This window comes from Uranotaenia lowii, chromosome 3, assembly GCF_029784155.1.
Source record: "Uranotaenia lowii strain MFRU-FL chromosome 3, ASM2978415v1, whole genome shotgun sequence".
NCBI classification, from domain to species: domain Eukaryota; kingdom Metazoa; phylum Arthropoda; class Insecta; order Diptera; family Culicidae; genus Uranotaenia; species Uranotaenia lowii.
Genome location: NC_073693.1, coordinates 321541892 through 321554428, shown reverse-complemented (window position 1 = coordinate 321554428; position 12537 = coordinate 321541892). Strand labels below are relative to the sequence as shown.

The following is a 12537-nucleotide window of genomic DNA, read 5'->3' as shown; positions in this document are numbered from 1 at the left end:
TGTGTTTTGTAATGTAATAATATTGGTTTACTTTTTCTATATGTTATTGCACAATATTGAGAAAGGCTTAGTACTAAAAAAACCCATCGAAAACATTTATACACAATAGGTTCGTATGCAGTCAAGGACAAGGTTGCCGAAAAAAAAAATTCTGAGTTTATGACGAAAAAACAAATTTGACATTTTGTGTGAAATCTGTGATGGATTTCTGTGATGCTATTTCCAATAATTTCATTGAAAAATCATGAAAAATTGATGTTTTACGTTTTTCTTGACAAAAATTAATTTACATTGCCAATCTTATCGCTTTTTTACGCTTCAAAGTAAGAAACCCAAAAATAATTTAACATACAAAAGAAAATGTTCAAAATTCGTACACATATTGAAAAATCTGTGAAATCTTTGAATATTTTCAAAATTCTGTGTTCTGTGACTCATAATCTGTGGCAAAAATGTGCTCAAAATTTAGGTTTTTCTGTGATGTCGGCAATCTTGGTCAAGGGTTAAATTTAAAACAAGCCGAAGTCACTCTTTTATTAAATAGCCTTTATAAAATTATGATCAATGTGTCTTAGGGACCACTTGATTATATTAACAGATTCAAAGGGAACCTCCCTCAATTGTATTTGTCGTTTTACTAATAATTTTTATAAATTTTGATTCTTATTTTTGGTTTTCTAGTTATTTGCAGCAGTTTAGAATACGGACGTTAATATTAACTTTTAAGGTTTCATTGCTCATGTCTCATGTGTCTCATGCCTCATGTCTCACGTCTCATGCCCCATGTTTAATAACTCATGTCTCAGTTGACCATAACTTATGAGTAATTTAGGTTAAGGAAAGAAATAAGTTTCGCCGAATACTATTTTAGGATATTTTATTCAAAATTTGGTCGATGGAAACATTAAATTGTAATAAGTAGAAGATATTGAAGTAAGGAACGTGGACAAAATGCTTTTTGAGGATGATTCAAATCACATTTATCGACTTTTAGAATGTTATTTATTGTCATCAAAGTAAACAATAAAAGTGTCAGATAAAATTATAATTTTATTTTTTTATTGATTTTTCGTTTACACAGTATAAATACAAAGTTAGTATAACTTCAAGATTCGACTGCAAATAGTTGAATGGTTTTTTCGGTCCCATTTAGGGACGTTCAATTTTGTTTGCTTTTTTTTGGTTTGTTGTTTTTTATGTGCTTCACGACTTTAACACTCTCTGGCTACCATTTTACATCCGACAATCTGTTCGTTTCTTGTTTTGCATTTTCACTATCCTTACACGATTTACTTTTTTTATTGTTAGCTTTTATCCATTCATTCTCGTGGCAATTTTTTACATGCTCATTGAAACTTCGTTTCAACGTCTTATGTTTTTTTTCTTTAATCGCTCTAACAGACTTCTGATACCGTTTTTTTTTCTATCTTTCCATTCACTAGTAACCTTTATACATTTTTTTTTAAATAACTTACTCTCAACTTTATCCAAACAAATAATCTTTCACAATCTGAGACCTTGCCAACTTGTAATAAAATCACCAACCTTCTCCGTTTGAACAAATCATTAAAATTTTCGTACATTTCAACTGTTAATTTTTTCTGCTAATGTTTCCGATGACTGGAGATTCGGAACTCCAAGTTCTATAATAACTGCTTTTTTTTCTGAGAAACTTTTCTTAGACTTTACCCAAAAACTGACCTTTGCCTTCAAAACATAACAATAAATAAAGCGCGCGTACATTTTACGATTCACGTTTCTAATCTTTCATCGATTTTAGGCTTTTGTTTTCAAATATTTTTTTTTTCCAAAAAAGAAGTAATGGTTCAAATTCATTCGATTAAAAAAAAAAAAAGATGTTAGAGTTTGATATGTTACGACCCAAACCGTTATTGTTTGGATTTCCAACTGGAGACTTGCTAACGGTCGTCATTTCATTCAACGTTTGGTTTTTTTTTTTTTTTTTTTTTTTGTTTCGATTATAGTCGTTTTAACATCTTTATGTCATTCGCGACTTATATCAACGATGAAGTTGGCGGACAAGTCATTGAAAAACTTATCCGGTACAACTGTGATCGATGTTTACTCTTGGGCTCGAACTCACGGACATCTGCTCAGAAAGCAACTGACTTACCAACTGAGCTATATCACAAGCCCGATTTCAACGTTTGGTGTTTTTATGCTGTGTTCATCAAGCGATCATGAATGAAAGTTTACTCTGAAGATTGATCTTCAAAAACTTGTTTTCGGGTTTCCATTCTAGAAGCGATCGTTCGTTCAAGTCTCGTATGGTAATGAATTTAACAACTGATCTTCAGCTGGTTTCCTGCCTTGAAACTTCCACAGCTAAACAACCACTTCTATTCAAATTTTTCCAGCTTTTAAATCACGCACTCAATTTTAATTTGATGAATATTTATCATTTCGCTCACAGTGGCTGAGATATTTACAATTTGCTACAAATTTTTGAAGTAACCATAACAATTTTTCTCCATGCCTTGAATCCGTTAATAATTAAAATTTTCATTCTTTTTGCATTAAAGTATTCTGATTCAAACTTCTTAAGAAAATGAAACAAAAGAACAAAATAAATTGTTTATTAAATATTGGATTTTGTTTTCAAAAAAATAACGTGTCTTTTTTTTAATAAAAGTTTGAAAGATATACAAAGGGTGGCAATAGATGCATGGAAAAAAAACTCATGATCGAATGTTGAAAATCGACCATTAACATTTTTGTAGATTGGCCCAAAAACTGACCTGACCGGTGCAGAATTTCAGCTCAATCGTACTTGATTAGAGGTGCCTCAATGCGCTCAAAGTTTCGGTTTTTTTAACCTAAAAAAATACCAAAGGGGGGACCAAAGGTAATCAGAAAAATTGAAACTTTAATTTTGACGCCAAACGACTAAAAAATATAAAAATATTCAAAACAGGTGAAATTTGAATTTTTTTTAAATCTATTTTAAAATTTCAGAAATCACCTCCCCCTTTGGTGAAGAAAAGAAATTCGGAAATTCGGAATATCAATTTTGCATGGAACGTCGAGATCTAGTGTTATCTCTAAAAAAAATATTTGGGCAAAAATCAATTTTCGAGGACTTAGTCGGATTTCCCAGAAAGTCCTAGGAAGTCGATCATAGGTCAAATTTTTTTTCGAGATGACACCAGATCTCATTTTATGCCTTTCTGAGGGAATTGGCATCAAAAATAAAATTTCGATTTTCTGAATTTCCTTTAGTCTCCCCTTGGGTGGTTTTTAAAATTTGAGAAGATTTCTGACAATTTTTTTTAGATTTCTCCAGATTTAGACGTTTAATGCATTTCTTAGTCATTTGTTATCAAAATTTAAATTAATTTATTCCGATTTCCTGTTGTCCCCCCTTTGGTGATTTTTGAGAGTACAAACTTTGAGCGCTTTAAGGCACCCCGAAATCAGGTCCGATTGAGCTGAAATTTTGCACAGATCAGTTTTTTGGGCCAATCTACAAAATGCATATGGTCGGTTCCAAATTCCACATGACCCATTCCGCTGCCACCCTAATAAACAAACATATTAAAGTTTAAAAATCAAAAGAAAAACTTGAAATTTCATAATTTATGCTAAAATGTGTTTTACTTTTCAATATTTGTTCAACTCTCTCATACAAAAACAAGTTTAACAATCATTTCGCCTCTCAATCAGTCGAAACTGCGCTTCATTCACGGAAGAATGAACTCCAGAAAAAAATGAATGTGTGTAATGTACAACTACATGTATAAAAATTTCAATTATGTTCCTCATCTATCTTACTGTCTTCTGCTTATCCTAAACTAGTGTTTCAATTTGTTTTTCACTTTTGCTTATTTGACACAACTATACACGGATTCATGTGGACCGTTTTGCTGAAATCCGTTCGACTTTTGTTTTATTCCGGGATTTTTCGATCTCATTTCACAGGAAGATCTGATTTGGTTTTTTTTCTTGGTTTCGAATTGTTTGTGTTTGATTTTGTAATTTCTTGAAATTACACAGCTAGTGGTTGTGAAAAAGTGCGCAGAGAGAGGGTGAGTTGCTGGTTTTTTTTTCGTCAGTTGTGAGAGTGAAGTTTAAAAGTTTTATTTTTGCTTCTCGCTTTGACTTGCGTATGAGATTTGTTTTGATCCGTCCATACAAATGTGTGCTTAATACTCTAGGGGTAAACTGTACAAAACTATTTCCGAAACAGGTGCAGCATATCTGTATGGATCCGGGGAAATTTTTCTTCTTTCGGGTGTGTGTGTTTCGTGTGTATTCACATGTAGAACCGGTTATGAAAAGAGTTGTTTGCTTGATTGTTGATCTTTCTTTCGTCTACAAGAGAGAGCAACAGAGCGAGAGAGAGTGTGTAGGAATAGTTTGCTAAATAGAGAGCCGGGCTTCCGGAATTACTACGTCAGCGGATACTTCCACCGGATGCTGTGATGGTAGTAGAGCAGCAGACAGGACAGCACCAACACCACTAAGCTGGGCCCGGCCAGCATCGCTGACATTCCGTGGTGCATCGCCGCTGGGTGTTCTCCTGGGGCGAAGTTGGGAAGGGAGAGGAAGAGAAAGAAAAGAGAGAAACATTTACTAGTAGAGTGCATTCGATTTGCGCATTAGAGCGTATACGTTTATAGAATTAACTAACAACTTTCTTATTTGAAAACCATGAATTTTTTTCATAAAGCTTTGAAAAGTTAGTGTTGAAGTTAACTCTGTTAAGCTCATATTAAACTGTTTTACTCTTTTGATATGAGATATCATGGATGGCAAAACTCCTCAGATTGGCTTGTTCTGTGAAAGAAAAATTCTTTTCTTCTGCTCCGCTCAAGCTGCGCAGGAAGAGATAAATAGCACTGTGAAAAGTGTGAGATTGTCAACACATAAGAGTCAGCGAGAGCATTCACATCCACTGATGAAGAGAATTCCCAGGTGAAAACGCTGGCTCCGGATCGTCAACAGTGGAGGTCTTTTATGCACCGGAGGATCGGCGCGGGATGATTAAGTAAGTAAGTAAGTATTGTGTTGAAACGAATCAAAAGAAATCTGAAGTTGGGTACAGATTCTGTCCGCACAAACATTAGATTTTCAGGACTTTATACAAATAAGTTCTGAATTCATCATTTGAAAAAATAGACCACAAAAAACGTATTAAATAGGAAATGGAAATCAAACCGATTAAACATTTTACTAGGGAAAGACAGAATCCAGATTTATGTTAAGGTGGTCAATCATGAGAAAGAAATATCACAGTTCAAAATAGTTTCCGAACTTTTAAACACCTTTAAGGTTATTAATGAATTTAGAATAGAAATATGTCATTTGAAATTTTGAGAGCGAATGGTCAAATAAAATGAATGAAAAAAAAACAGGTTTTTAAATACCCTCTACTGAAGACCTTTTTGGTTGTTGATAAACATTTCAGTGCCGATTTGTGAATACTTTTTTCAATGAAAGTTGAGATTTGAATGTGGCAACGTTGACAACAAGGAATAAATTTTTGTTATTTTTTGTACGTTGTGTGGTGGAAGTCAAAATAAATTTTATTTCCATCTTCACTGAGGTGTATGACTGAAAAACTCGGACACTCTTGGCTAGAATTCTCTTTCTCTCATTCGGATACGTGAGCCCTCTCTAGCGTTCCCAGATTCAAATCCATAGGTTTGACGAAAAACGAAAAATTGACTGATTTTGCAAAATGATACTTGATGACCTTTTTTTAATCCTCAGGTAAAGTTTTCGTTTATCCCAGAATCCCTGTAATTTTTTCGATAATCCGTAAAAAATCCATAGGAAATGCTAAAAATCTATAGATCTCGATCATCGATCGGTAGAAGGGCTTTAAATCCGTAGATATGGCAACGCTGGCTCTCATTCTTGCTGTCCGATTCCTTTACTGCTCATGTAGTTAAACTAGGATAACCAGTGGAGTGGAGCATGATCAGCGAAAAAGAAATTGCACTCGGAAGCCGAACTAAAACCAGTGCTGTTTTCTCCCTTCTCTTTGTTGTTTGGAAGGAGCCGACCAACCATGTCAGAGATCAATGTTTTTGAGTATTTTTCAACATCAGTGCAAAAACTTATGGCTGTTATTACCCTGAAATCCCCAATTTTTTTCCAACAGTTCAAAATAATGAATGGTGGGACTGAAATAAGGTGAGCTATTTTGAAATATGAACATGCGTCCTAACGGATATAAAAAAATTAGTTGAAATATTCCGCTTTTTCAAAAGTTTGACTTGGTGAAACATTTTTTTTAATTGTATTTATATCTATTTTATAAAATAGGATTTATGCCAAACTTTATCTTAGCCTTTAAATGTGATTTCTTAAAAATAAAAACCAAAAAAAAATTATAAATGAATCAAAACTTGCTAAACACAATATTAAACTCAGAGTTTAAGAAAAGATTTTCTCTACAATTTTTTTTTATAAACATGCCAGTTAAGTTTAGAAAACATTGATTTAAAATTTGTCATTTCGAAATGGTGAATAATTCAAACTCCAGCTATACACAAATCGAAGAGTAGTTTTCATTAAAAATATTTTTCTCTCAATTTGTGCTCATTTTTGAATTCCAGATGAAATTTTTATCAGCGAGTATCGATTGGAAGAGTGATGAATTTTAATTTAAGTTTGCTAACACACAACAATTGATGCTTATACATAAATGAATTTTACATGAGTAGTAATAATCATGGCGGTTCTGCTATTTTATCTAACATAACTGTAAGTTTTTGGTTCAGGAAAACAATACTTTTCCAAAGGCATTTAGTTTATTCTTTATCAAGCATGGGTTTTTTTAAAGGATGTATCATTAAATAATTTAAAAATACTTCACTTAAAAGCGATACGTTAATAAGATGGTTAAAAATAATTTTCGTCCACCCAAAAAAAAAAAAAAATGAACCAAACTTTTATATGAAATGTGTTTATCTTAACAAAACATAGACATAAATTTAAGGGATCAGGGACCAACCTAAAAAGTGTTCTGAAGTTCACTTTACGCATTTTTGTTGGATCGGGAAGACCAACATGAGCAGCGTTCTGCATGTTCACTGAATGAATTTTCATTGCATCGGGACGACCAACATGAAGTGTTCTGAAAGTTCACTTTATAAATTTTCGATGAATCGGGAGGACCAACATGCAAAGTGTTCTGAAAGTTCAATTAATAAACTATCATTGGATCGAGAGGACTAACATGAAGAGTGTTCTGAAGGTTCAATATTTATATGCATTTGCATTGTATCGGGAAGACCAACATGAAGAGCGTTCTGAAGTTTTACTTTATGTATTTTCATAGGATCGAGACGACCAACTTGAAGAGTTATCTGAAAATTCACTTAACCCTTCATTTCATGATTTTTTATTTTTTCTTGAAAAAATTCTCAATAGTGCGGAATGATGAGTACATGAAGGGAAAAATAATGAAAAAATATTATTTTCTCATATTTCGAGGATTTAGCCGAAATATTAATTGTTGCAAATTTGCAACAACATGAAATGGTTATACCTTTTCGTTCCTCATACAAGACAGCTAGAAATAAATGCTTATTCCTAATTTATCCAGCACTAATCGTAGTTAAAGCTCAAGAACTTCGTAAACCTAGTGTCTGGACACAATTTAGCTGAGGTTAGTACCTAAGTATGTTGGTTATCCACCATGGGTGCACGGATTCACCTAAGTTTCTGCCTAAGTATGTGCTTACATGCATTATTTAGATCAATTAGTTCGACAAATTTCCAATGCAGCTTACACTATATCCGAACCAAATGGCTTCGTTTGATCTGTTATCGAGTAAATGTATTACTTATGTTGATGAAAGTATATTTTGGAAGAACAAGTCAATCAGGTTAGCTAGTTTACTATATGAATTCCGGTATCCGTGTATATTTAGCTGACCTGAAAAACTGATTGAACATTCTTATATATGAGAATTTCAAGAAAGCACATCTGACCTGTTGACCATTCATGTGATTTGGACCTAAAAGTTTCCTGCCGATACCCGTAATCGAACCCATTACGCCTAGCATACCAAAACCAGACTCACGCCAGCGTATTCGCTAGCGGCTAGACCTCCTAGGCACTGTATTATTTTGGGAGCTGGGGGGTAGTTATGCGATAATATTCATTACGTTTGCTTAAAGGTGCCATATGGAAAGCTGAAACGTCTTTCCAATACAACTTTTTTGAAAAAATAACTTGTTTTCAGTTCTTTTTCAGTAACTTCATTTTTTGTGAAAAGTTTAATGGTATTCTTCGTGCTCATAGCTTTTTAGCGCAATATACAGCAATCTAGAAACAAGTTCATTTTCGGCTGACAACAATGTTTGAATTATAAAACCTTAAAAATTGTGATGAAAAAATGATTTTTATGCATGGTATACTTAGATTCAAAGAATCAAGTAACTTGAAAATCAGGAAATATAAATTGTTGAAGAAACAAATTGCGTTCTTCAAACACCTACAATAAAAAACAAAAAAATATTTTTATTATTCCTTAATAATAAAAAAAAAACCGATGGATAAAATACATTAAAAATGGTTTTACCCGTATAACATTTATTGAATATGGTACGCGTTTGGAAGAGTAAACAGAATTATAAGTAGGACTTAAATGGAACTCGTCTCTCCATGATGATTAAATTCGTACTGAAAACATTAAAACTGTTATCTCAAATACTATACAAACGATAAAAAAGTATTTGTAGAACATTATGGCACTAATGTATCAAACTAGGGTATAACATTATTAAGTAGTGAGCAGAAAAAAATGTTTATTATTATTTTCTATAAATTTGAAAATATTTTCTACGAACAAATACAATCTTTTCCGGGGATCATAAAATTATTTTTAAAATCATCGTTGGTTGCATTTGAAAAATTAAAGATGCTAAATTATTAATATAAACACTTTAACTACTCAAAATTCACAAATTTGTACTAAATGTGACGCATGGTTGATGATCTAGCCAAAAGAATTTGTTCTTGGTTTCCCCAAATATTTTTACAGTTGTCAGCCATTTTGTTCAGTTAGAGGCTTATTCATCTGCATTATTTCAAAAATATTTCGACAACATGATAATAAAACATTAAAAATAATAATACTATCATCAGGAAACATATATACTGTTTAAACGATGAAACATTAGAAAGCACACTTTGTAGCCCATAGACCTAACTAAAGGTGCTACCGTTGCATGATGTTGCAAATTTGCAACAATTAATTAAAGGCCGTTATATCAGACAAAAAATCGAAAAAATCTTCAAATTGTATTCAATTGTGTTAATTGCATTACTGAAAATGCGAAAATATTTTTTTCAGACAAAATTTTTTTTCGCAGTGTGAATTGGACTAGGTCAAAACTCTGAAAATAAGCCATTTTAAATATTTCATATTTTTCAGATTCAAATTGGTCTAGTTTCTATATGTATTCTCAGAAAGTCATTTTTTTAATTCAACGTAATCTTGAAGTTAGAAATATTATTGCCCTGAAGAAAAAAGTTGAATATTTGGTTTTCTACAAAAGTTACAACAGCTTTAATTAATTGTTGCAAATTTGTTACTTTTGAAACGAAGGGTTAATGCATTCGTGTTGGATGGGGAGGAAAACCATGAAGAGTGATCTGAAGATTCACATTTTGAATTTTCATTATCATCGAGAGGACCAATATGAAAAATGTTCTAAAAATTTACTTTATGTATATTCATTGGATCGGGAGGACCAATATGAAATCTGTTCTACAGATTCACTATGCACATTTGCGTTAGCTTGGGGGTACCAACATGAAGAGTGTTCGGAAGGTTTACTTTATGAATTTTCATTGTCATCGAGAGGACCAACATGAAGAGTGTTCTGAATTCTCTTTATGAATTTTCAGTGGAACGGGAGGAGCCCCATGGAGAGTGTTTCGAAGATTCACTATACACATTTGCGTTAAATTGGGAGGACCAACATTAGGAGTGTAGGTACACTTCATGATTTTTCATTGCACCGAGAGGACCAACAAGAAAAGAGTTCTGAAGATTCATTTCATGCATTTGAGTTGTAGGTATAGAGAAGATCAACATGAAGCATGTAGAAGGTTCTCTTTAAGAATTTTCGTTGGATCAGAAGGATCAGCATGAAGAGTGTTCTGAAGGTTCTCTTCATGCATGTGCTTTGGATGGAGAAGACCAACATAACAACTATTCAGAAGGTTCACTTTATACATTTTCGTAGGATCGGGAGAACCAACATGAAGAGTGTTCTCAAGGTTTACTTTGTGAATTTTAATTGGATCGGAAAGACCAACATAAAAAGTGTTTTGAAGGTTCATCAAATACGTTTGCGTTGCATCGGCAGGACCAACATGAAGAGTGTACTGCAGGTTCATTTAAAGAATTTTTATAGGATCGGGAGGACCAACATGAAGCGTGTTCTGAAGGTTCACTCTAAGAATTTTCGTTGGATAGAAAGGACCAACATGAAGAGTGTCTAAAAGTTCACTAAATACATTTGCGTAGAATCGGGAGGACCAACGTGAAAAGTGTTCTGAAGGTTTACTTTATGAGATAGCGTTGAATTGAGAAGACTTACATGAAAAGTGTTCTGAAGGTTCAACATGAAGAGTGGCTAAAAATTCACTTAATACATTTTCATTGAATCGGGAGGACCTACATAAAGAGTGTTATGAAGGTTCACTTTATGAATGTGCGTTGAATCTGGAGGACCATGTTGAAGAGCTTCCGAAAGCTCACTGTATGCGTTATCATTAAATCGGTAGAACCAACATGAAGAGTGATCTGAAGGTTCATTTTAAGAACTTTTCCTGGACCGGAATGACCATCATGAAGAGTGCTCTGAAGGTTCACTTAATGAATTTTCGTTGGATCGGGAGGACCAACATGAAGAGTGTCCTAATGATTTGCTTCATGAATCTTTAAGAGGACCAAAATAAAACGTATTCAGAAGGTATATTTCATGCATTTTCGTTTGATCGGGAGGACCAACAGGAAGTGTGTTCTGAAGGTTCACTTTATGAATATTCATTGGATTGGGAGGACCAATATAAAGAGTGCTCTGAAGGTTTGCATTATACATTTTCATTGGATCTGGAGGACCAACATGAAGTATGTTATGATGATTCACTTTATGCATTTTAATTGGATCGGGAGGACCAACCTGAAGAATGTTCTGAAGGTTCACTTAATAAATTTTAATCGGATCGTGAGGACCAACATTAAGAGTTTAATAAGGATTTATTTTAATTTGATCGGGAGGACCAACCTGAAGAATGTTCTGAAGGTTCACTTAATAAATTTTCATCGGATCGGGAGGACCAACACTAAGAGTTTTATGAAGGTTCACTTTATATTTTTTCGTTGGCTTGGGATGGCCAATATGAAAAAGTTTCTGATGGCTTATGTTATTATCTGTTTAGATATCCGGTCGACTATGTTTGAAGCAAGATGTCCAAATTCAAAAGAAGATCTTTAATATAGTGATTGTTGACGCGGGAGTTCTAACAGACAGAGTTGAGATAAAAGGTGATCGTTTCTATAAGCGTTGGGAAGACAGGTTCAACACACTGGAGGTCAAGATGATTGATTGAGATGAGTCGTCTTATCTAATTTTTCGTATTTCAGTTGCAACCGAATCGAAGATCTAGACTAAGTTCCGATGTCTGAAAGTTTTTGTTAAAATTTTTAATTTCCGACATGATTTTTATGGTTTTGAAATGATATAGGTTTTATATCCGTGATCAGTTGTTTAACATTTTATTTTTATTTGTTTCCGATGTTTTAGTAAGGGGGAGATGTGTAGCCGCTTTCGTTAGCGCCATGGCTTTGGCCTCATCTAAAAACTTATATTGTTGACTCTCGTAGCCGCTGAATTTTTACAAGCTGAGATCATCCCCAAGCAACCAAAGGTCTCGTTAAAAGGGTCGAACACAGCTTAATCAGCTTAATCAATGTGCTGAAGTTCGTTTTATTCAGCCCGAAATTTGAGTTCTTATTGAAACTTTGAAGTTCCATTACAGATTTGAACGGCCTTCTATTCAGCCCACAAGTAAACGTTTAATCAGCTAAAACAGAAAAAAATCTTTTTTCCTCTCTTACTTTGGTCACCACTAGCCCATGTGCCCATGTGGTGCTGCCGGTTTCTCGGCATCCATCTTTATTCCTCCCATCACCTCCCTCAATTAATCTTACTTAATTGCTTTGTTTTTAACTTTGTTCGACACATGCCAGCACGCACGCCAGTTCTGCTACACAATTATTTGATTTGCTTACTCAAGCAATCAAACAATCTAATGGAAAAAATTAGTCCTGGTACTAGATTTGAACCCGATCCTCCGAGATGATAGCCAAACACGCTGCCACGACGCCACGCCTAGATGTTGTCTTGCCGGCAGCTAAAATTCGAAGTGGTTATTAGCTTCCTAGAATACCCGCAATGGCAGCCAACAGCCAGCAGCAAAGACGCATGTAGATTATGACTAAGAAACATTACGAAACGGCGTATAAATCAATCCCCCGTTAAAAT

At 33.9% G+C, this 12537-nt stretch overlaps 1 protein-coding gene across 3 annotated transcripts in view; it reads right to left on the bottom strand.

Annotated features, from left to right (window-relative positions):
• Positions 1-1037: 1037 nt before the first annotated feature.
• LOC129757709 (zwei Ig domain protein zig-8-like) overlaps positions 1038-12537 on the bottom strand; it is a 928615-nt gene continuing 917115 nt past the window's right edge. For 2 of the 3 annotated variants that reach the window (XM_055754998.1, XM_055754995.1), the window contains exon 8: positions 1038-4540. In XM_055754998.1, the coding sequence (XP_055610973.1) occupies positions 4410-4540 (131 nt within the window). In that variant the 3' untranslated portion in view covers positions 1038-4409. The remainder of the gene's footprint in view (positions 4541-12537) is intronic. The other variant, XM_055754996.1, reaches the window with a different exon arrangement.